The sequence below is a fragment of the Oncorhynchus kisutch genome, linkage group LG27 (assembly GCF_002021735.2).
Source record: "Oncorhynchus kisutch isolate 150728-3 linkage group LG27, Okis_V2, whole genome shotgun sequence".
NCBI classification, from domain to species: Eukaryota; Metazoa; Chordata; class Actinopteri; order Salmoniformes; family Salmonidae; genus Oncorhynchus; species Oncorhynchus kisutch.
In genome coordinates, this window is record NC_034200.2 from 41641834 (window position 1) to 41668059 (window position 26226).

The 26226-nt window shown below is 42.8% G+C and overlaps 1 protein-coding gene across 2 annotated transcripts in view; it reads right to left on the reverse strand.

Annotated features, from left to right (window-relative positions):
- The window catches only part of LOC109884865 (macrophage mannose receptor 1-like), a 58658-nt gene that overhangs the window by 21532 nt on the left and 10900 nt on the right, over nt 1-26226 (reverse strand). For both annotated transcript variants that reach the window (XM_031806946.1, XM_031806945.1), the window contains exons 6-23: nt 23849-23986; nt 21564-21740; nt 21299-21441; nt 20758-20871; nt 19949-20064; nt 18158-18306; nt 17069-17268; nt 16514-16635; nt 14449-14524; nt 13267-13420; nt 10510-10548; nt 9711-9874; nt 8928-8992; nt 5214-5314; nt 4579-4721; nt 4245-4353; nt 2516-2643; nt 330-362 (exon numbers count right to left, since the gene is read on the reverse strand). In XM_031806946.1, coding sequence (XP_031662806.1) covers nt 330-362; nt 2516-2643; nt 4245-4353; nt 4579-4721; nt 5214-5314; nt 8928-8992; nt 9711-9874; nt 10510-10548; nt 13267-13420; nt 14449-14524; nt 16514-16635; nt 17069-17268; nt 18158-18306; nt 19949-20064; nt 20758-20871; nt 21299-21441; nt 21564-21740; nt 23849-23986 — 2171 coding nt within the window. The remainder of the gene's footprint in view (nt 1-329; nt 363-2515; nt 2644-4244; nt 4354-4578; nt 4722-5213; nt 5315-8927; nt 8993-9710; nt 9875-10509; nt 10549-13266; nt 13421-14448; nt 14525-16513; nt 16636-17068; nt 17269-18157; nt 18307-19948; nt 20065-20757; nt 20872-21298; nt 21442-21563; nt 21741-23848; nt 23987-26226) is intronic.

A 26226-nucleotide genomic window follows, 5' to 3' on the forward strand; every position in this document is an offset into this window, starting at 1 on the left:
TCTGAGGTGTTTCCAACCAGTATGACCTCTGGGGTGTTTCCAACCAGTATGACCTCTGGGGTGTTTCCACCAAGTATGACCTCTGGGGTGTTTCCAACCAGTATGACCTCTGGGGTGTTTCCAACCAGTATGACCTCTGGGGTGTTTCCAACCAGTATGACCTCTGGGGTGTTTCCAATCAGTATGACCTCTGGGGTGTTTCCAACCAGTATGATTAATGACTTACCTTTTAGGCAGCAAAATGTGAAGACTTTGCAAAGCGTGTGTAGACGTTCACTAGGTCCTGTGTGTGTATGTCTGTGTTTACTTAAAGTTTGAAGGGACTTTACCTGACTATAGCGATGCCATCGCGATGGGAACATCTGCGACAATTAAGAAACAAAATATTACATATTAGGGGTATTAATTAAGAAACATTATTGGTTTAGGGATAAAATTAGCAAATTAAACTCAAAGTAAACTAACACATCATGTCCAGTGTACCACACAGTGTTCCAGGCTGTAATGTATGTGTATATTATGTCAAATGTTACCTCAAGTTTCACCACTGAGGAAATTTAAGGTCTGCTGAGCACAAACTTGAAAGTTGTGAAAATTCTGTGCTACTTCCAGCACACGTTTACTGTGAACACTGAGGCAGTACCTGCTTTAAGTTACAGTTTTACTGTGAACACTGAGGCAGTACCCACTTTAAGTTACAGTTTTACTGTGAACACTGAGGCAGTACCTGCTTTAAGTTACAGTTTTACTGTGAACACTGAGGCAGTACCCACTTTAAGTTACAGTTTTACTGTGAACACTGAGGCAGTACCTGCTTTAAGTTACAGTTTTACTGTGAACACTGAGGCAGTACCCACTTTAAGTTACAGTTTTACTGTGAACACTGAGGCAGTACCTGCTTTAAGTTACAGTTTTACTGTGAACACTGAGGCAGTACCCACTTTAAGTTACAGTTTTACTGTGAACACTGAGGCAGTGCCTGCTTTAAGTTACAGTTTTACTGTGAACACTGAGGCTGTACCTGCTTTAAGTTACAGTTTTACTGTGAATACTGAGGCAGTACCCACTTTAAGTTACAGTTTTACTGTGAACACTGAGGCAGTACCCACTTTAAGTTACAGTTTTACTGTGAACACTGAGGCAGTACCTGCTTTAAGTTACAGTTTTACTGTGAACACTGAGGCTGTACAGTTTTACTGTGAACACTGAGGCTGTACCTGCTTTAAGTTACAGTTTTAACAGTGGACAAATAGGCAACTGTGGCTATTTGATCATAATGTCGGCCTACCAGAGTTGCCTACCATTAAAAACTATGGAGAAAATGCATCCCATATAATTTAACATGGAAATAGATGTTCTATCATTTGAACTTGTTTGCGTGTGTGTTATAAAGACTGGGTTTGTATTGTGGACTTCAGAACGTTCTCGTGAATAAACTTTACTAGCCTTTTGCATAAGCTGAGTCTAATTATTATTAAACCCACGGGGACTGGTCAAAGCTATTGATTGTTTATCATTGGAATTGAAAATTGTTGAACAGACAGTAATAGGGGTTGCAAAAATGGCGACGGATAATTTGAGGAAGATTCAGGGTCCAGATTTTCCAACCCAGCTGATCTGTAGGGGTCCAAATTTTGCAGCTCTTTCAGAACATCAGCAGTCTGGATGAAGGAGAAGCGGGGGGGGGGCAATTTGCTTTAGGGCTGAGCTGTTGGCCGGGGTAGCCAGGTGGAAAGCATAGAGAGATACTTCTTAAAATTGTTGACTAGAAAGTAACTATAACTGGGCGAATAACTAGCTAACTAGCAAAACATCCAGAGGTGGCTACATGTAGCTCTCACTTTGATCTCAGAACAAGATCATCTACTCCCGACCGCTCGTACTGTAGCCTGAACACAGTGAACGGCACAGATCCATATATGGCAATGGCTATTTGCATATAGGCCTACTGCAGCTCTGATTGGTAATCGGGCACCGGTCTGTGTAGAGTACAGACTGAGTCCTGCCTGTCGATAGAATCCTACTCCAATGTGCTCTGCCTACAAGAAAGTCTCTTGCACAGTTAGTTTGCATACTAAGTCTTGCACAGTTAGTTTGCATACTAAGTCTTGCACAGTTAGTTTGCATACTAAGTCTTGCACAGTTAGTTTGCACACTAAGTCTTGCACAGTTAGTTTGCATACTAAGTCTTACACAGTTAGTTTGCATACTAAGTCTTGCACAGTTAGTTTTGTGTCGGTATGTTACATAAAAATGGTCTAACATTGTGTTGATTCGATCCCAATTCCCACAGTAGAGCTTAACATTGTTAACTGAAAGGGAAAACTAGAGAAAGGTGAGTGAAGGTCAATCTCGTGCTTCTCTGCAGTTTAGGCGGGAACATTGATGATGTCTTATGTTTTGTTTATGTTTAAATGTCTGCTTGGCCGTCATGTCTACGACCAGCTGTGGTATATTGGCCATGGAAAACAACCCTCGGCCCTGATTGCTGAGGTAAATATGTGTACATGCGTACCTTCGTGAAATCCAAGTTTAAGTATTTGACTGCCTGGCCATCGGTCCAGACAAATGCGTCCCGGTTTAAGTTACTCAGTCCAATCCACAGGTCAGTAACACCAGAAGTCATCTGGGTCGTCAGAAACACTGCAACCATAGAGATAGATAGATGACTCATCTTTATATCTGTGTCATTATAGAGTCTGTGACAGCATGGGTAGCTCCAGAGAGATAGATAGAGGACTCATCCTTATATCTGTTCCATTATAGCATCTGTGACAGCATGGGTAGCTCCATAGAGATAGATAGAGGACTCATCCTTATATCTGTTCCATTATAGCATCTGTGACAGCATGGGCGGCTCCATTGAGGCTGCAACCCATAGGACTCCCCACCCAGTTGACTACTTAAAAATGGTGGATGATGGCAATGTCTAATAACAATGGCAATGTCAAAGATAAAATGGGTTATATCCATGATGAGTCCTCTGTCTCTATGGGCAGCGCAATGAAGGGTTATCTCCATTTTAAAGTGGTACATTTTCTTATTCATTGACAAACCATAGGTAACCAAATTTGATGAAAACAATGCTCCAATCATTGGCTGATTTCTCTAAACCCATAGAAATCCCCACCCAGTTGACTACTTTAAAATGGTGGAACCCCTCAATCCATCCAGAGCCCTCTATCTCTATTGCTACAACCCACAGGAGAGAGTGTTGGTCAGGATAGAACAGGATGAAACAAATGATGAACAAATTTTATTTGTCACGTACACATGGTTAGCAGATGTTAATGCGAGTGTAGCGAAATGCTTGTGCTTCTAGTTCCGACAATGCAGTAATAACCAACAAGTAATCTAACTAACAATTCCAAAACTATTGTCTTATACACACAAGTGTAAGGGGATAAAGAATATGTACATAAAGATATGAATGAGTGACACTAATAGTAGAATCCATGGGATGTTTATGTGCATGACTGTCTGTAAAATGTCAGTTGATCAGCTGATCAGTTTAGGGTCAGTGGCGTTGTCTGTGGGTGTTAAATACCTGCCTGTCTAAGAGAAGATGCCCGTTCATTCAGTATATATATATATTTTGCAGTGGTGTAAAGTATTTTAAGTACTTAAGTAGTTTATGGGTATCTGTACTTTACTATTTATACTTTTCCTTTTCCTTCACTACATTCCTAAAGAAAATAACTTTTTACTCCATACATTTTTCCTGACACTCTAAAGTACTTGTTACATTCAGGAAAATGGTCAATTCACACTCTTATCAAGAGAACGTCCCTGGTCATCCCTACTGTCTCTCTGTTGAGTTTGTAAATTATGTTTGAGTGTTGGAGCGTGCCCCTGGGTATCATTTAATTAAAAAAACTGGAAAATCGTGCCGTCTTGTTAATAATTAATTAATTAATTAGTAATTTTAAATGATTTATACTTTTACTTTTGATACTTAAGTATATTTTAAAAAACAAATACTTTTAGACTTTTACTCAGGTATTATTTTACTGGGTGACTTTGAATTTTACTTGAGTCATTTTCTATTAACCATCTTTACTTTTACTCACGTATAAAAATAGGGTACTTCTTCCACCACTGATTTGCTTTTAAAGTATGTTGTATGTTTTAGGATCAATAGAGGTGATAGGTAGGAGAAAGAGCTATGGTCTTACATGTACTCCAGAGGGAGGGTCTTAGACCGCCACAGACGAGGGGTCATTTACAGGTTAAAATAATCTCACCTTGCTCCCGCCTACTGGCGATGGACGCCAGGTTAGCTCCCATGGATTGGCAGTACGATCTGGCCTCGAGCCAGGTACAAGGCACCCGGTATCCAATCAATTTGTAGCACTATAATCAAATCAATAAGCAATAAATCAAGTTGATTCAAGTTGATTGATTATAGGCAAACACTTTGAGTTAGACTTCCATTCTCAAAGCCTGTTGAAAAACTGTATCGTCTGTTTTCATGTGAAAGACATTCAACATATTATGATTACATAATCATTATTTTAACACTCTTCCTGTGTAACCTTTGATCTCTGACCTTAGGATCCATTCTCTCCTCTTACTGACCTTAGACTGGTAGCGGACCCATTCCGGGGGGCAGCCTCCTGTAGGGGGGGCAGTAGGGGGCACGGTGCTGTTCACTGGGGGGGAACCACTCCTCTCACAGATGGACCTCATTTCAGTGCCACAGTTATAGTCATGCCAGAAACCTGGAGACACAGACACATAGTTATAGTCATGCCAGAAACCTGAAGACACAGACACGTAATTATAGTCATGCCAGAAACCTGAAGACACAGTTATAGTCATGCCAGAAACCTGGAGACACAGTTATAGTCATGCTAGAAACCTGAAGACACAGACACATAGTTATAGTCATGCCAGAAACCTGAAGACACAGACACACAGTTATAGTCATGCCAGAAACCTGAAGACACAGACACATAGTTATAGTCATGCCAGAAACCTGAAGACACAGTTATAGTCATGCCAGAAACCTGGAGACACAGTTATAGTCATGCCAGAAACCTGAAGACACGGTTATAGTCAAGCCAGAAATCTGAACACTCAGACACACAGTTATAGTAGACCTAATCATGCCATTGAGTTATGTGGTAACCAGCCCCAAGATTCAGAATGAAAATAACTCAATGGAAGTTCTTATAAGAGAGGAAAATATTTGGGCCTCATCTTTAGCTCACCCATGGAGCTGGACATGACAACACAGTTCTCATCGTTGTTCTTGAAGTCCGGCTGGTTGTTGTCCCATCTCTGGAATACTACTGGGGAACCGTCCATCCACCTGGACAGAACACAGGACACAATAACTCAGAACACAAGGATTCAAGACCTCAGAACACAGGACACAATAACTAAGAACACAAGGATTCAAGAACTCAGAACACAAGAACATGAGAACTCAGAACACAAAACATAAGATATAGAATATCCCTTTGAGCATGGTGAAGTTATTAATTACACTTTGGATGGTGTACACCCAGTCACTACAAAGATGCAGGCGTCCGTAATTAAGATGCTGGAGGGGAAGGAAACCACTCAGGGAGTTCACCATGAGGTCATGGGTGACATTAAACTAGTGTAATGGCTGTGATAGGAGAAAACTTAGGATGGATCAACAATCACAATACTAACCTGAATGATAGAGTGAAAAGAAGGAAGCCTGTACTGAACAGAAAATAAGGCAACAAGGCACTAAAGTAATTTGGCAAAAGAAAATGGCAAAGCATTTAACTTTTTGTCCTGAATACAAAGTGTTATGTTTGGGGAAAATCCAATACAACACATTACTGAGTACCACTCTTCATATTTTCAATCATAGTGGTGGCTGCATCATGTTATGGGTATGCTTGTCATCGTTAAGGATTGGGGAGGTTTTCAGGATAAAATTAAATGGAATGGAGCGTAGCACAAGCAAAATCCTAGAGGACAACCTGGTTCAGTCTGCTTTCCACCTGACACTAGGAGATGAATTCACCTTTCAGCAGAACAATAACCTAAAACACAAGGCCAAATCTACACTGGAGTTGCTTACCAAGAAGACAGCGAATGTTCCTGAGTGGCCGATATTAAAGTTTGGACTTAAATCTACCTGAAAATCTATGGCAAGAGCTGAAAATGGTTGTCTTGCAATGATCAACAACCAATTTGATAGAGCTTGAATAATGTTTTAAAGGATAATGGGTGTAACAGTATAACTTTAGACCGTCCCCTCGCCCATACCCGGGCGCGAACCAGGGACCCTCTGCACACAGACAACAGTCACCCACGAATCATCGTTACCCATCGCTCCACAAAAGGGGAACTACTACTTCAAGGTCTCAGAGCAAGTGACGTCACCGATTGAAACGCTATTTAGCGCGTGAACACCGCTAACTAGCTAGCCATTTCACATCCGTTAAATGGGCAAATGTTGCAGAATCCAGGTGTGGAAAGCTCTTAGAGACTCACCCAGAAAGACTCACAGCTGTAATCGCTGCCAAGGGTGATTCTAACATGTATTCACTCAGAGATGGGCATACTTATGTAAATTAGATATGTCTGTATTTCATTTTCAATAAATGTGTAAACATTTCTAAAAACAAGTTTGTACTTTGTCATTATGGGGTATTGTGTGTTGATTTGTGAGAGAAAAAATACTATTTAACCCATTTTGAATTCAGGCTGTAACAACAGAATGTGGAATAAATCAAGGGGTATGAATCCTTTCTGAACGAACTGTGTGTATTACTGATAAGTCAGTTATACTCACACGAAACATGGAACTCAGAACACAAGAACTCAGCAACACACAAGACATAGAACACATAAAGAACACGGACAATACACAGAAAATATGCTTTGTTCATGTCATGCCGGAATGTTCGGAAATACAACTTCTAAACACGGAGCAGTGAGGTGTGCATTCACATGCTTTGAACAGGTTGAGAACGCCAACTGGCTAATGTCTAAGTAGCTACGTCAACCATGAACAAAAAGCGCAGACAACACGCTCTCATCCAAATTATAGTGTTAAAACCTTTTCTAACTAGGGGGCAGTATTTTAATTTTGGGATAAAAAAACGTTCCCGTTTTAAACAAGATATTTTGTCACGAAAAGATGCTCGACTATGCATATAATTGACAGCTTTGGATAGAAAACACTCTGACGTTTCCAAAACTGCAAAGATATTGTCTGTGAGTGCAACAGAACTGATATTACAGGCAAAACCCAGATAAAAATCCAATCAGGAAGTGCCACATTTTTTAAAAACCGCCTCATGCCAATGACTCCTTATATGGCTGTGAATGAGCTACGAATGAGCTCACGTTTTCTACGTATTCCCCAAGGTGACTAGAGCAGTGTGACGTCTTTTCACACACTTATGTTGAAGAATAGACGTAAGGGACCACATTTAGCAAGTGGTCACATGATGTCTCCCGCAGAAAATCTTGCGTAAAGTACTGAGGTAGACATTTTTCCAATCGCTTCTTATGAGAAACCAATTGTCTCGACGGATATATTATCGAATAGATATGTTAAAAACACCTTGAGGATTGATTCTAAACAACGTTTGCCATGTTTCTGTCGATATTATGGAGCTAATTTGGAAAAAAGTTTGGTGTTGTAGTGACTGCATTTTCCGGTCGATTTCTCAGCCAAACCTGACGAACAAACGGGAGCTATTTCGCCTACAAAAATAATATTTTGGGAAAAAGGAACATTTGCTATCTGACTGGGAGTCTCCTGAGTGAAAACATCCGAAGTTCTTCAAAGGTAAATTATTTAATTTTGATTGCTTTTCATATTTTTGTGAAAATGTTGCCTGATGCTAGCAGAGCCTAGTGTTGGATTCTGTGTTTTACATTATAGCCATTACCATATATATGATTGAATATTATCTGCTGTTGGCTTGTGTGGATGTATGTATGTGTTATGCAACATAGCTGACTTGAAACATTGTTAAAAGTATCAGGGCCATGGGACTTTCTCATGATGGAAAAATACAGAGAAGCATGAAGACAGGAACTGTTCAATGAGTTGGGGGGGCACATTCAGAGCGGGGTGTTGCGAGAACAAGCGGTCTTTTGTTAGATAACAGGAGCCAGGTGCGAGATAACGGTATCGAGCATGAGAGCCTGGATGTTCTTCACAAGCAACATTTACATCTATCAACAGAAGCGCCAAGAGGCGGGGACACGCCTGAGCACCTGCAATAGGCTGAGCAAGTTTAAACCACGCCCAGTCTCTACTGTGATAGGCCAACAGACGGGTTGGAACTGTCTATCACAGTATAAAGAATACTGTTCACATACATCTGGTCAGTTCTCTGTTCTGCCCTGAGTGGTATTACAGTGAGCCCGTATATACGAAAGTTGCATTTGCCATTTATTACTTAGCTACTAAAAAATACATAGTATAAAATCTGTGACTCATTGTAATATTTATCCTGATACCAGATTTGAATTTACGCAACCCTAACACCAGCAATGCAGTTTTTAGACACTAGCCATAGCATTATGCCATGATAAACTTACACAAATGCTTGTCGTTGGCTGTAATGCATATTTTTTAAATCTGAGATGACAGTGTGATTAACAAAAGGCTAAGCTGTGTCTCAATATATTTCATTTGTGATTTTCATGAATAGGAAGATTTTCTAGGAAGATTTATGTCCGCTGCGTTATGCTAATTCGTTTGAGACTACGTTACGCTCCCGCATGCGGGATGGGTAGTATCAAGAAAAAGGTCCTTTCAAACCGATTTCTCCCAGAAAGGAAGCTCGTATTTCAGAGTTTCTAAAAGGTCATGAATGCCGCAATAGAACAGCAGTTTGACACCACTAGTTTAGAAGTGATATAAAAAACGTTTTATTTTTCTCTGTTTGATCATCTTCTTTTACTCATTTTATACTCACCCGAAAGAGCGATCAAGATCAACTGTTAGCCCGATGTAATGGTTTCCAAGATGCTCTTTATTGATCTGAAAAAAAGAGCCATTAGCATTAGGGACCAGCTGTCTTGGAGTCCACATTGGCCAGCGTCTGTTTCAACACCTTGTAGAGCCCTGACCAACTGAGGGCAAAAGGAGGTGCAACTCCATATTAGAAAGGTGTTCTTAATGTTTTGTTGATTCAGTGTATTTCAGTGGTGGAAAAATGACCCAATTGTCATAATTGAGTAAAAGTAAAGATACCTTAATATAAAATGAAAGTCACCCAGTAAAATACTCCTTGAGTAAAAGTCTAAAAGTATCTTTTTAAAAACACTTAAGTATCAAAAGTAAATGTCAAAATCCTTATATTAAGCAAATCTTTTCTATTTACGGATAGCCAGGGGCACACTCCAACACATCATTTACAAATGAAGCCTTTGCGTTCCGTGAGGCCGTGAGTCCGCCAGATCAGAGGCAGAGGATTACCAGGGATGTTCTCTTGATTAGTGCGTGAATTGGACCATTTTCCTGTCCTGCTAAGCATTCAAAACATTACTTTTGGGTTTGAGGGAAAATGTGTGGAGTAAAAAGTATATAATTTCTTTTAGGAATGTAGTGAAGGAAAAGTAAAAGTTGTCAAAAAATATAAATGTAAAGAACAGATACCCCAAAAAACGACTTAAGTAGTACTTTAAAGTATTTTTTGTGTATATAGCTCTGCCAATGTGTTTGAAGGCAGGACTATAGCGAAACTATAGGTGTTTACCTTTTTCCACAGAAATGTATTTTCTGTTAGTCCGTTGATAACAACAAGGTCCCCATGCCTCTGCTGACAGTAGTGTCTGGCATTCTCCATGGCCAGCCTCTCAGTATTAAAGTAATATTGAGAGCCTCCATACTCCAGCCAGCCATCCTCTGTCACATTATACTCTAGACAGGGTTAGAAAATAATATAAGTTATGTGCAATTAAATCCCCTCTGGAGACCAAGCAGATTAGTCCTCTCTAGAGACCAAGCAGATTAGTCCTCTCTAGAGACCAAGTAGATTAGTCCTCGATAGAGACCAAGCAGATTAGTCCTCGCTAGAGACCAAGAAGATTAGTCCTCTCTAGAGACCAAGCAGATTAGTCCTCGCTAGAGACCAAGCAGATTAGTCCTCTCTCTGCTCGGTCTCTAGAGGGGACTTGTCTGCTCTGTCTCTAGAGGGGTCTTGTCCGCTCGGTCTCTAGTGGGGACTTGTCCGCTAGGTGTCTCGAGGGGACTTGTCCGCTAGGTGTCTCGAGGGGACTTGTCCGCTCGGTCTCTAGAGGGGACTTGTCCGCTCGGTCTCTAGAGGGAACTTGTCCGCTCGGTCTCGAGAGGGGACTTTTCAGAGGGCTTTTGGACTGCGTTCCAAAGTTCACACTAGCATACCGCAATGCATCCTCAAAATATTTATACTTTTAATGTGGTGAGCTCATTCATTTATTCATTAATTTAAGAGTGATAGACAACTCATCAACACTTGCCAATATTTTCCAGTGAGTCCTGGGAGCTATGGGATAGGTACTGTCAAGGGGACTTACCAGGGATGGTGTTGTTGGGAGGAGGTAGTGGGGTCACTCCTGTAATGTCACAGAGAAAAGAGGAGGAGAATGTAGAATACAAGAGGAGAGAGAAGACTGTGTTAGCTCACCAAGCTAAAGCCTTCTGGTCCCAGTAAGGTTACTAATCATGCACGTGAGGTCGACTAAAATACTTCCGTCCCACAGACAGAGGCGCTACATCCTGAATGTCTTCCTTTAATAGTGTTGCACTTTTGACCACAACCTCATGGGCGGCGCACCTAGTGGCCAGAGACTTTAATGCAGGTAAACAAATCAGTTTTACCTCATTTCTACCACATCCGATGCTCGTCGGATGTGGCAGGGCTTGCAAACTATTATGGACTACAAAGGGAAGCACAGCCGCGAGCTGCACAGTGAGCCTACCAGACGAGCTAACTTACTTCTATGCATGCTTTGAGGCAAGCAACACTGAAGCATGCATGAGAGCACCAGCTGTTCTGGACGGCTGTGTGATCATGCTCTCCATAGCCGATGTGAGAACGACCTTTAAATAGCTCAACATTCACAAGGCCGCAGGGCCGGACGGATTACCAGGATGAAACATGAAACATGTTTCAAGCAGATTACCATAGTGCCTGTGCCCAAGAACACCAAGGTAACCTGCCTAAATGACGACAGACCCGCAGCACTCACATCTATAACCATGAAGTGCTTTGAAAGGCTGGTCATGGCTCACAACACCATTATCCCAGACACCCTAGACCCACTCCAATTTGCATACCGCCCAAACAGATCCACAGATGACGCAATCTCTATTTCACTCCACACTGCCCTTTCCCACCTGGATAAAATGAACACCTACGTGAGAATGCTGTTCATTGACTACAACTCAGCATTCAACACCATAGTGCCCTCAAAGCTCATCACTAAGCTAAGGACCCTGGGACTAAACACCTCCCTCTGCAACTGGCTCCTGGACTTCCTGATGGGCCCCAGGTGGAAATGGTAGGTAACAACACATCTGCCACGTTGATCCTCAACACAGGGGCCTCTGAGGGGTGCGTGCTCAGTCCCCTCCTGTACTCCCTGTTCACCCGCGACTGCATGGCCAGGCACGACTCCAACACCATCATTAAGTTTGCTGATGACACAACAGTGGTAGTCCTGATCACCGACAACGATGAGACAACCTAAAGGGAGGAGGTCAGAGACCTCGCAGTGTGGTGCCAGGACAACAACCTCTCCCTCAATGTGATCAAGACAAAGGAGATGATCGTGGACTACAGGAAAAGGAGGGCCAAGCACGCCCCAATTCTCATCGACAGGACTGTAGTGGAGCAGGTTGAGAGCTTCAAGTTCCTTGGTGTCCACATCACCAACAAACTATCATGGTCCAAACACACCAAGACAGTCATGAAGAGGGCACGACAATGGCTATTCCCCTCAGTAGGCTGAAAAGGTGGATCCTCAGATCCTCAGAAAGTTCTACAGATGCACCACCAAGAGCATCCAGACTGGTTGCATCAACGCCTGGTATGGCAACTGAGATGCAGTGCCTTAGACCGCTGCGCCACTCGGTAGCCCCATATAGCCTCGCTACTGTTATTTTATTGATGCTCTTTAATTATTTGTTATTTTTAGATTTTCTTTTTCTTTTTCAATTAAATGTTTTCTTTATTCATTTTGAGAGACTCATTACAGAGACATACAGTACATTACCTTTAGGGATCTCACATAGCCAGTTATTGTAGCCATACAGTACATTACCTTTAGGGATCTCACACAGCCAGTTATTGTAGCCATACAGTACATTACCTTTAGGGATCTCACACAGCCAGTTATTTTAGCCATACAGTACATTACCTTTAGGGATCTCACACAGCCAGTTATTGTAGCCATACAGTACATTACCTTTAGGGATCTCACACAGCCAGTTATTGTAGCCATACAGTACATTACCTTTAGGGATCTCACACAGCCAGTTATTGTAGCCATACAGTACATTACCTTTAGGGATCTCACACAGCCAGTTATTGTAGCCATACAGTACATTACCTTTAGGGATCTCACACAGCCAGTTATTGTAGCCATACAGTACATTACCTTTAGGGATCTCACACAGCCAGTTATTGTAGCCATACAGTACATTACCTTTAGGGATCTCACACAGCCAGTTATTGTAGCCATACAGTACATTACCTTTAGGGATCTCACACAGCCAGTTATTGTAGCCATACAGTACATTACCTTTAGGGATCTCACACAGCCAGTTATTATAGCCATACAGTACATTACCTTTAGGGATCTCACACAGCCAGTTATTGTAGCCATACAGTACATTACCTTTAGGGATCTCACACAGCCAGTTATTGTAGCCATACAGTACATTACCTTTAGGGATCTCACACAGCCAGTTATTATAGCCATACAGTACATTACCTTTAGGGATCTCACAAAGCCAGTTATTATAGCCATACAGTACATTACCTTTAGGGATCTTACACAGCCAGTTATTGTAGCCATACAGTACATTACCTTTAGGGATCTCACACAGCCAGTTATTATAGCCATACAGTACATTACCTTTAGGGATCTCACACAGCCAGTTATTATAGCCATACAGTACATTACCTTTAGGGATCTCACACAGCCAGTTATTGTAGCCATACAGTACATTACCTTTAGGGATCTCACACAGCCAGTTATTGTAGCCATACAGTACATTACCTTTAGGGATCTCACACAGCCAGTTATTATAGCCATACAGTACATTACCTTTAGGGATCTCACACAGCCAGTCATTGTAGCCCTCACAGTTTACATCGTTCCAGGATCCCTCTTCATCCCAGTAAGAGTTCCTCATCTCAGCACAGGACTCCACGCCGTTGTAGTTGTTGGGTTCCCCCTCCATCCAGTGTTGGAAGGACAGCTGAGGACAAACACATTTGTAAGAGAAACTTTCCCATGAGGTAGACTTCTGATCAACAATACTTCAAACCTTGTACAGACAATCATGAATATTCCTTGAGGAAAAACATCAGCCAACATGGGAGGCAGCTCAGTTGGAAGTGTTCAGGAACAACACCAGCAACACATATTTATAATTAGCAGTAGTAGTAGTGCTAGTAGTATTACGATTAGTAGCAGTATTACTGTTAATAGCAGTAGTAGTATTACTATTAGTAGCAGTATTACTATTAGTAGTAGTAGTAGTATTACTATTAGTAGCAGTATTACTATTAGTAGTAGCAGTATTACTATTAGTAGCAGTATTACTGTTAATAGCAGTAGTAGTAGTATTACTATTAGTAGCAGTATTACTATTAGTAGCAGTGTTACTATTAGTAGCAGTATTACTATTAGTAGTACGAGTAGTATTACTATTAGTAGCAGTATTACTATTAGTAGTAGTAGTAGTAGTATTACTATTAGTAGCAGTATTACTATTAGTAGCAGTGTTACTATTAGTAGCAGTATTACTATTAGTAGTAGTAGTATTACTATTAGTAGCAGTATTACTATTAGTAGCAGTATTACTATTAGTAGTAGTAGTAGCATTACTATTAGTGGTGGTAGTAGTAGTATAACTATTAGTAGTAGTATTACTATTAGTAGTAGTAGTAGTATTATTACTAGTAGTAGTAGTATTAGTAGTGGTATTACTATTAGTATTATAATTAGTAGTAGTAGCAGTAGTTGTAGTAGTAGTAGTATTACTATTAGTAGTAGTAGTAGTAGTATTACTAGTAGTAGTAGTATTAGTAGTGGTATTACTATTAGTATTATAATTAGTAGTAGTAGTAGTATTACTATTAGTAGCAGTAGTTGTAGTAGTAGTAGTATTACTATTAGTTGTAGTAGTAGTAGTATCACTAGTAGTAGTAGTATTAGTAGTGGTATTACTATTAGTATTATAATTAGTAGTAGTATTTGTATTATTATGTGAACATAACTCACTGGTGACCCATCAGTCCAGGCGTAGCCAGCGTTGGGATCCTGAGCACTCAGACCGATCCAGGAAGTCCCACCATGGCTAATGTATACAATACTATATTATCACCATGGTTACGGTATCCAGAACAATACTGCATTATCACATATTATCCAGCAAACAGCTGGAGGCAGGGCTTTCTCCTATAGAGCTCCATTTTTATGGAATGGTCTGCCTACCCATGTAAGAGACGCAGACTAATCTCTTCAGTGGGTCATATGATTGAGTGTAGTCTGGCCCAGGAGTGTGAAGGTGAACGGAAAGGCTCTGGAGCAACGAACCGCCCTTGCTGTCTCTGCCTGGCCGGTTCCCCTCTTTCCACTGGGATTCTCTGCCTCTAACCCTATTACAGGGGCTGAGTCACTGGCTTACCAGGGCTCTTTCATACCATCCCTAGGAGAGGTGCGTCACTTGAGTGGGTTGAGTCACTGATGTGATCTTCCTGTCTGGGTTGTGCCGTGGCGGAGATCTTTGTGAGCTATACTCGGCCTTGTCTCAGGATGGTAAGCTGGTGGTTGAAGATATCTCTCTAGTAGTGTGGGGGCTGTGCTTTGGCAAAGTGGGTGGGGTTATATCCTTCCTGTTTGGTCCTGTCCGGGGGTATCATCGGATGGGGCCACAGTGTCTCCTGACCCCTCCTGTCTCAGCCTCCAGTATTTATACTGCAGTAGTTTATGTGTCGGGGGGCTAGGGTCAATTTGTTATATCTGGAGTACTTCTCCTGTCTTATCCGGTGTCATGTGTGAATTTATGTATGCTCTCTCTAATTCTCTCTTTCTTTCTCTCTCTCGGAGGACCTGAGCTCTAGGACCATGCCTCAGGACTACCTGACATGATGACTCCTTGCTGATGTAAGAAGGGCTTTATAATAAATTTGATTTGGCTACAGTATCCAAAACAATACTATATGATCACCATGGTTACGGTTTCCAGAACAATACTATATTATCACCATGGCTACGGTATCCAAAACATTACTATATTATTACCTTTTCTACGGTCTCCAAAATATTACTATATTATCACCATGGCTACGGTATCCAAAACATTACTATATTATCACCATGGCTACAGTATCCAAAACATTACTATATTATCACCAAGGCTACGGTATCCAGAACAATACTATATTATCACCGTGGCTACGGTATCCAGAAGAACACTATATTATCACCATGGCTATGGTATCCAGAACAATATTATATTATCACCATGGCTACGGTATCCGGAACAATACTATATTATCACCGTGGCTACGGTATCCAGAACAACACTATATTATCACCATGGCTACGGTATCCAGAACAATACTATATTATCACCGTGGCTACGGTATCCAGAACAATACTATATTATCACCGTGGCTACGGTATCCAGAACAACACTATATTATCACCATGGCTACGGTATCCAGAACAATATTATATTATCACCATGGCTACGGTATCCGGAACAATTCTATATTATCACCATGGCTACGGTATCCAGAACAATATTATATTATCACCATGGCAGGGAATACAACTTCTGTCAGTGTGAGTTAGCAGTATTACATTGTTGGTATGTCGGGGGCCTAGTGGACAAGGTTTGAGAAACCTGGAAGAAGGTGGACATAGAACTGTCACATACTGAAACAAACATGTTATTAAACCTTTATAGGAAACAAACATGTTATTAAACCTTTATAGGAAACAAACATGTTGCTAAACCTTTATAGGAAACAAACATGTTGCTAAACCTTTATAGGCAACAAACATGTTATTAAACCTTTATAGGAAACAAACATGTTGCTAAACCTTTATAGGAAACAAACATGTTATTAAACCTTTATAGGAAACAAACATGTTGCTAAACCTTTATAGGAAACAAACATGTTACTAAACCTTTATAGGAAACAAACATGTAATTAAACCTGTATATGTTGACTCTTTGGATCCTAGAATAAGACCTGTCAGAGATTATTGGGGGCTGGAGCCGTTGCTACCGATAAAGGTGTGAGTTGGAATATCTGAGTGAGGTTGAAGAACTTACACATGATGCATAGACTGGAGGTCCGTAGAACTGTGGATGCTGAGTAGGTCTCCTCCAATCACCCTGCAGAAGTCCCGAGCCTCAAACCAGGTCTTCTCATCTTTGCGAGGCCCTGAAAAGAACTGGACCAGACAAACAACCTATTCAGTGCAGACCAGAGCGCTATGGGTAGTGCACTACTTTAGACCAGAGCCCTATGGGTAGTGCACTACTTTAGACCAGAGCCCTATGGACACTACACAGGGAAAAGACTATCATTTAAGACACAGACTGTCTCTGGATCATGATCCGTTGCCGTTAGGAAGAGATCCTTATATTACAGACTGTCTCTGGATCATGATCCGTTGCCGTTAGGAAGAGATCCTTATATTACAGACAGTCTCTGGATCATGATCTGTCCTTGCTTCAGGGCCTGAGCAACAGGAAGTTAGACTTGGGTATGTCATTGTAGGAGAAAATAGAAAAAAGGGGGCTAATCCTTAAGAGGTTTTAACACCTCTAGAGGTTGTTACTACACTCATAATACATTATAGTTTCATTATAAGTTATCTCTACCTTGAAGCAGTAGTTCCGAGACCCCACAGGAAACCAGCCCTCATGGCACCTGGGAGGGACAGGTGTGATTGGTTCTGGTGTTGGCCCCGCTCCTTCTGCCAGGTGTTTACAGATATACTTCTCCTGATTGGTGCAGCTCAGCACATCCCATAATCCAGCTAGAGTCCCTGTTGTCATGGCCACACAACCCTGTCGACTGCCTGAGGTCAAAGTTGACGCAAAGAGAGAACACAAATACAGAGCAACATTCAGGTTCACAGCTAAGAGCACCTATTACCATGTTCAATGATATTCAGTAATATAGAACTGTAGTATGAGACTCCTACTATAGAACTGTAGTCAGACTCCTACTATAGAACTGTAGTCAGACTCCTACTATAGAACTGTAGTGAGACTCCTACTATAGAACTGTAGTCAGACTCCTACTATAGAACTGTAGTCAGACTCCTACTATAGAACTGTAGTCAGACTCCTACTATAGAACTGTAGTGAGACTCCTACTATAGAACTGTAGTGAGACTCCTACTATAGAACTGTAGTGAGACTCCTATTATAGAACTGTAGTGAGACTCCTACTATAGAACTGTAGTGAGACTCCTACTATAGAACTGTAGTGAGACTCCTACTATAGAACTGTAGTGAGACTCCTACTATAGAACTGTAGTATGAGACTCCTACTATAGAACTGTAGTGAGACTCCTACTATAGAACTGTAGTCAGACTCCTACTATAGAACTGTAGTGAGACTCCTACTATAGAACTGTAGTCAGACTCCTACTATAGAACTGTAGTGAGACTCCTGGCATCTGTCACTACAATATATAGTATTATTATATATCTCCATCGTTGTCCTTTACGTGGCATCTGTCACTACAATATATAGTATTATTATATATCTCCATCGTTGTCCTTTACGTGGCATCTGTCACTACAATATATAGTATTATTATATATCTCCATCGTTGTCCTTTACGTGGCATCTGTCACTACAATATATAGTATTATTATATATCTCCATCGTTGTCCTTTACCTGGCATCTGTCACTACAATATATAGTATTATTATACATCTCTGAGGTTGTCCTTTACCTGGCATCTGTGCGTTCCAGTGGGTGTACCTGACCCTGTTGCTGTTCGTCCAGTTGAAGAAGTCGATGTGGTTCTGGTTGGAGAGTCCGATCCAGAAGTGTTGCTCTGGCCTGGACCCAACCAGGCTGATCAGGAAAGCATTATCCAACCTGGGCACATTATTATGAAAACATTATCATTATAACATTATCTACCCTGGACACATTATTATGAAACATTATCATTATAACATTCTCCGCCCTGGACACATTATTAATTAAAACATTAGAATTATAACATTATCCAACCTGGACACATTATTATGAAAACATTATCATTATAACAGTATCTACCATGGACACATTATTATGAAAACATTATCATTGTAACATTATCCGCCCTGGACAAATTATTAATTAAAACATTTGAATTATAACATTATCCCCCTGGACACATTATTACGAGACATTATCATTATACCATTATCCAACTTGGACACATTATTGTGAAAACATCATCATTATGGCATTATCCACCCTGGGCACATTATTGTGATACATTATCATTCTGACATTATCCACCCTGGACACATTGTTGTGATACATTATCATTCTAACATTATCCACCCTGGACACATTATTATGAAAACATTATCATTCTGACATTATCCGCCTTGGGCACATTATTATGAAAACATTATCATTCTGACATTATCCACCTTGGACACATTATTATGAAAACATTATCATTCTGACATTATCCACCCTGGGCAACTTATTATGAAAACATTATCATTCTGACATTATCCACCCTGGACACATTATTATGAAAACATTATCATTCTGACATTATCCACCCTGGACACCTTATTATGAGAAATTATCATTCTGACATTATCCAACCTGGACACATTATTATGAATACATTATCATTCTGACATTATCCACCCTGGACACAATATTATGAAAACATTATCATTCTGACATTATCTGCCCTGGGCACATTATTATGAAAACATTATCATCCTGACATTATCCACCCTGGGCACATTATTGTGAGACATTATCATTTTGACATTATCCACCCTGGACACATTATTATGAGACATTAACCATAGTGAGAACTGTCAGAAGGTGGAGCTGGTGAAGTCAGGAGCAGGAGAACAAAATGAGTACTTTACTCAAAAATATAAAGGCACAAGATAAACAAATACACTTGACCAATATCCAACAGTAAATAATACGCTCGAGTAAACCTAACTGAACATAAAAATAATCACGCACAACAAACATGGCGGAAACAAAGGGTTAAATACATTCACAATGAAAACCAGGTGTGTAGAAAACAAAGACAAAACAAATGGAAAAAGAAAAATGGATCAGTGATGGCTAGAAGACCGGTGACGTCGACCGCCGAACGCCACCCGAACAAGGAGAGGGACCGACCTCGGCGGAAGTCGTGACAGGAACATTATCATGACACATTATCATGGATCATTATCCACAATGGATACATTATCATTATAACAATATTGAAACATTATGGTTAAAAGTATATTTTACTCAAAAACTCTATTTTAGCATTTGGTCCTTTAGTCCACTGTTAATACAATGCCCTAAAATGGCGTCAGCAGCCAAGGGTTCAAGATGGAGCACTTTCAGTAGAGAGCAAAAACTGTAATGACATAACAGTGGACCAAATAAGATATACATTATAATGGAACTTGGTCCACCCTGAACTCATTATCATTAGACAATGTATTATCTACCCATATTTTTGATATAGAGAAGTATATCCCGGTTTCGTTCTTACCTGCTAGAAACATCTGCCAGATATGACTGTGAGCCCTTGCATGTCTCTTTGGCCTCATCAAAGGTCTTGATCTCTGGTCCCACAAAGTAGCAGAAGGAGCCGTGCCTGGTCCAATGCTTCAGAGAGGCAAACAGGGTCAGAAACAGCTGTTAGGCTGTTGAGCTGGTCTTGGTGTAAGGCTGGTCATGTATCACATCAACACCATTATACCAGAAATCCTGTTGTATTCAGCGCACGTGACAAATTACATTTGATTTGATTAGATTTTTGATGTAAATGTTGATTATCTACCTGCCCAGGGACTACACAACTAGCTAGCTGACTAAATCTTGCACATTTAGAGAACTCTCCGGTGGGGAGAGCCATATGTGGCTGTTCCTGAGAACATCAGCGCTATAGAGCATGAGCTCTGCTCTCCCTGGTTGACCTCTGCTCTCTCTGGTTGACCTCTGCTCTCCCTGGCTGACCTCTGCTCTATAGCGCTGACCTCTGCTCTATAGCGCTGACCTCTGCTCTATAGGGCTGACCTCTCCCTGGCTGACCTCTGCTCTCTCTGGCTGACCTCTGCTCTATAGCGCTGACCTCTGCTCTATAGCGCTGACCTCTGCTCTATAGCGCTGACTTCTGCTCTCCTTGGCTGACCTCTGCTCTCCCTGGCTGACCTCTGCTCTCCCTGGCTGACCTCTGCTCTCCCTGGCTGAACTCTGCTCTCCCTGGCTGAACTCTGCTCTCCCTGGCTGATCTCTGCTCTCCCTGGCTGACCTCTGCTCTCCCTAGCTGACCTCTGCTCTCCCTGGCTGTCCACTCACCGATTTGCAGCCTGGGTTTGTGTCCACCGGGTCCCCTGAGGGTTGGGAGGTAGATTTCTTCATACAGATGAAGCCACGCTGGTTGTTACACACCTGGGTAGCCCACCTGCCCTGCTGCAAGACAGATACAGTCACAGTAGGGGGTGTTAGGGTTAGGGCCAAAGTTACGGGTGTTAGGGTTAGGGGGTGTTAGGGTTAGGGCCAAAGTTAGGGGGTGTTAGGGTTAGGGCTATGGTTAGGGGGTGTTAGGGTTAGGGGGTGTTAGGGTTAGGGGGTGTTAGGGTTAGGGAGTGTAAGGGTTAGAGGGTGTTAGGGTTAGAGGGTGTTAGGGTTAGGGGGTGTTAGGGGGTGTTAGGGTTAGGGGGTGTTAGGGTTAGAGGGTGTAAGGGTTAGGGGGTGTTAAGGTTAGGGGGTGTTAGGGGGTGTTAAGGTTAGGGGGTGTAAGGGTTAGAGGGTGTTAGGGGGTGTTAAGGTTAGGGGGTGTAAGGGTTAGGGGGTGTAAGGGTTAGGGCAGTGTGGAGGGGGGATGATGGTACCATACCTCTCCTCCGACCAGGACACAGTTGCCCTCCATTGGCATGGCTTCCTCCCACCTGGTGAAGGTGACAGGGGATTGGTCGCTCCACTCAAACAGTAGTGGCATCTTGACATCATTCATCCCGATCCACAGCTCATCAGCGGCCACTGGGACAGAGGAAAGGAGGAGAGGATGAGAGGAGGGGAGGAGGAGAGGAGGGAAAGGGGAGAATTGGAGTTAGCCTTTTCACTGACTGTCTAACGTGTGAGCGTATCTGTGTTTCACTGACCATATCCCAGCTGTGACATCACAAAGCTGTGCTGCTCAATGTTGTGGATGCTGGCAAGGTCGCCTCCGTCCTTCCGACATTCCGTCTGAGCCTCTGTCCAGGTCTTCTTGGTACGCTGGAGGAGGTAGCACCTGGCAGCGTAGGGAATCCACGGACTGGAGCAGTAACCTGTCACTTCTGTGGATCACAAATCCAGGGAAACACATTGTAGAACACAAGAAATACACCCCCATAATAAACAATATAATACAAAAATGAAATGGACTAGACTGGACTGGACTAGACTGAAATGAACTAGACTGGACTGAAATGAACTGGAGTAGACTGGACTAGACTGGACTGGACTAGACTGGACTGAAATGAACTAGACTGGACTGAAATGAACTGGAGTAGACTGGACTAGACTGGACTGGACTAGACTGGACTGAAATGAACTAGACTGGACTGAAATGAACTGGAGTAGACTGGACTAGACTGGACTGGACTAGACTGGACTGAAATGAACTGGAGTAGACTAGACTAGACTGGACTGAAATGAACTGGAGTAGACTGGACTAGACTGGACTGGACTAGACTGGACTAGACTGGACTGAAATGAACTGGAGTAGACTGGACTAGACTGGACTGGACTAGACTGGACTAGACTGGACTGGACTAGACTGGACTAGACTTGACTGAAATGAACTGGAGTAGACTGGACTAGACTGGACTGGATAAGACTGAAATTATCTGGACTGGACTAGACTGGAGTAGACTGGACTAGACTGGCCTGGACTGGACTAGACTGGACTGAAATTATCTGGACTAGACTGGACTAGACTAGACTGGACTGGATGAGACTGGACTAGACTGGACTGGATGAGACTGGACTGAAATGAACTGGACTAGACTAGACTGGACTGAAATTATTTGGACTAGACTGGACTGGATGAGACTGGACTAGACTGGACTGGACTAGACTGGACTGGACTGGACTGAAATTATCTGGACTAGACTGAAATGAACTGGACTAGACTGAACAAACTGTTCAAGATTGAAATGGACTAGACTAGACTGGACTGAAATGAACTGGACTAGACTGGACTGAACAAACTTTTCAAGATTGAAATGGACTAGACTAGACTGGACTAAAATGGACTGGACTGGATTAAATTGAGCAGAGTAGAACAGAGTGTTGGATCTGGGTGAACGGAGCTTTTAGGGAGGTCTTTCTGACAGATCTACCTGGGTGAACAGGGGTTATAGGGCGGTCTTTCTGACAGACCTACCTGGGTGAAAAGGGGGTGTAGGTGGGCCTTTCTGACAGATCTACCTGGGTGAACAAGGGTTATAGGGCGGTCTTTCTGACAGACCTACCTGGGTGAACGGTGGGTGTATGTGGGTCTTTCTGACAGATCTACCTGGGTGAACGGGGGGTGTAGGTGGGTCTTTCTGACAGACCTACCTGGGTGAACGGGGGATGTAGGTGGGTCTTTCTGACAGACCTACCTGGGGGAACGGGGGATGTAGGAGGGTCTTTCTGACCGACCTACCTGGGGGAACAGGGGCTTTTAGGGAGGTCTTTCTGACAGACCTACCTGGGTGAACGGGGGATGTAGGTGGGTCTTTCTGACAGACCTACCTGGGGGAATAGGGGCTTTTAGGGAGGTCTTTCTGACAGACCTACCTGGGTGAAAGGAGGATGTAGGTGGGTCTTTCTGACAGACCTACCTGGGGGAACAGGGGCTTTTAGGGAGGTCTTTCTGACAGACCTACCTGGGTGAAAGGGGGATGTAGGTGGGTTTTTCTGACAGACCTACCTGGGGGAACAGGGGCTTTTAGGGAGGTCTTTCTGACAGATCTACCTGGGTGAAAGGGGGATGTAGGTGGGTCTTTCTGACAGACCTACCTGGGTGAAAGGGGGATGTAGGTGGGTTTTTCTGACAGATCTACCTGGGGGAACAGGGGCTTTTAGGGAGGTCTTTCTGACAGACCTACCTGGGTGAAAGGGGGATGTAGGTCGGTCTTTCTGACAGACCTACCTGGGTGAAAGGGGGATGTAGGTGGGTCTTTCTGACAGACCTACCTGGGGGAACGGGGGATGCAGGTGGGTCTTTCTGACAGACCTACCTGGGGGAACGGGGGATGTAGGTGGGTCTTTCTGACAGACCTACCTGGGGGAACGGGGGATGTAGGTGGGTCTTTCTGACAGACCTACCTGGGGGAACGGGGGATGCAGGTGGGTCTTTCTGACAGACCTACCTGGGGGAACGGGGGATGTAGGTGGGTCTTTCTGACAGACCTACCTGGGGGAACGGGGGATGTAGGTGGGTCTTTCTGACAGACGTAGCCATGTTTCTTGGAGCACAGGGAGCTCTGCCAGTAGGACTGCTGACCTGGGTCGACTAGTCCACAGATATGACCAGGATCAGAGAGAGGATGACCTACACACAAACAACAACAACTATATCACTACAACTGAAGACTAACAACAACATCTATATCACTAGATCTGAAGACTAACAACTATATCACTACAACTGAAGACTAACAGTCTAACTGACCCTGGTCCTTTCCCCCTATATAGTGTAACTAACTGACCCTGGTCCTTTTCCCCTCTATAGTGTAACTAACTGACCCTGGTCCTTTTCCCCTCTATAGTGTAAAAGCCTTTTCCCCTCTATAGTGTAACTAACTGACCCTGGTCCTTTTCCCCTCTATAGTGTAACTAACTGACCCTGGTCCTTTTCCCCTCTATAGTGTAACTAACTGACCCTGGTCCTTTTCCCCTCTATAGTGTAACTAACTGACCCTGGTCCTTTTCCCCTCTATAGTGTAACTAACTGACCCTGGTCCTTATCCCCTCTATAGTGTAACTAACTGACCCTGGTCCTTTACCCCTCTATAGTGTAACTGACCCTGGTCCTTTCCCCCTATATAGTGTAACTAACTGACCCTGGTCCTTTTCCCCTCTATGACCAGGATCAGAGAGAGGATGACCTACACACAAACAACAACAACTATATCACTACAACTGAAGACTAACAACAACATCTATATCACTACAACTGAAGACTAACAACTATATCACTACAACTGAAGACAAACATCTATATCACTAGATCTGAAGACTAACAACTATATCACTACAACTGAAGACTAACAGTCTAACTGACCCTGGTCCTTTTCCCCTCTATAGTGTAACTAACTGACCCTGGTCCTTTTCCCCTCTATAGTGTAACTAACTGATCCTGGTCCTTTTCCCCTCTATAGTGTTACTGACCCTGGTCCTTTTCCCCTCTATAGTGTAACTAACTGACCCTGGTCCTTTTCCCCTCTATAGTGTAACTATCTGACCCTGGTCCTTTCCCCCTATATAGTGTAACTAACTGACCCTGGTCCTTTTCCCCTCTATAGTGTAACTGACCCTGGTCCTTTCCCCCTATATAGTGTAACTAACTGACCCTGGTCCTTTCCCCCTATATAGTGTAACTAACTGACCCTGGTCCTTTTCCCCTCTATAGTGTAACTGACCCTGGTCCTTTCCCCCTATATAGTGTAACTAACTGACCCTGGTCCTTTTCCCCTATATAGTGTAACTAACTGACCCTGGTCCTTTTCCCCTCTATAGTGTAACTGACCCTGGTCCTTTTCCCCTCTATAGTGTTACTGACCCTGGTCCTTTTCCCCTCTATTGTGTAACTGACCCTGGTCCTTTTCCCCTCTATAGTGTAACTGACCCTGGTCCTTTTCCCCTCTATAGTGTAACTGACCCTGGTCCTTTTCCCCTCTATAGTGTAACTGACCCTGGTCCTTTCCCCTCTATAGTGTAACTAACTGACCCTGGTCCTTTTCCCTCTATAGTGTAACTGACCCTGGTCCTTTTCCCCTCTATAGTGTAACTGACCCTGGTCCTTTTCCCCTCTATAGTGTAACTGACCCTGGTCCTGTTCCCCTCTATAGTGTAACTACCTGACCCTGGTCCTTTCCCCTCTATAGTGTAACTGACCCTGGTCCTTTTCCCCTCTATAGTGTAACTAACTGACCCTGGTCCATTTCCCCTCTATAGTGTAACTGACCCTGGTCCTTTTCCCCTCTATAGTGTAACTGACCCTGGTCCTTTTCCCCTATATAGTGTAACTAACTGACCCTGGTCCGTTTCCCCTCTATAGTGTAACTGACCCTGGTCCTTTTCCCCTCTATAGTGTAACTGACCCTGGTCCTTTTCCCCTCTATAGTGTAACTGACCCTGGTCCTTTTCCCCTCTATAGTGTAACTGACCCTGGTCCTTTTCCCCTCTATAGTGTAACTGACCCTGGTCCTTTTCCCCTCTATAGTGTAACTGACCCTGGTCCTTTCCCCCTATATAGTGTAACTGACCCTGGTCCTTTTCCCCTATATAGTGTAACTAACTGACCCTGGTCCGTTTCCCCCTCTATAGTGTAACTAACTGACCCTGGTCCTTTCCCCCTATATAGTGTAACTGACCCTGGTCCTTTTCCCCTCTATAGTGTAACTGACCCTGGTCCTTTTCCCCTCTATAGTGTAACTGACCCTGGTCCTTTCCCCCTATATAGTGTAACGGACCCTGGTCCTTTCCCCCCTCTATAGTGTAACTAACTGACCCTGGTCCTTTTCCCCTCGATAGTGTAACTAACTGACCCTGGTCTTTTCCCCTCTATAG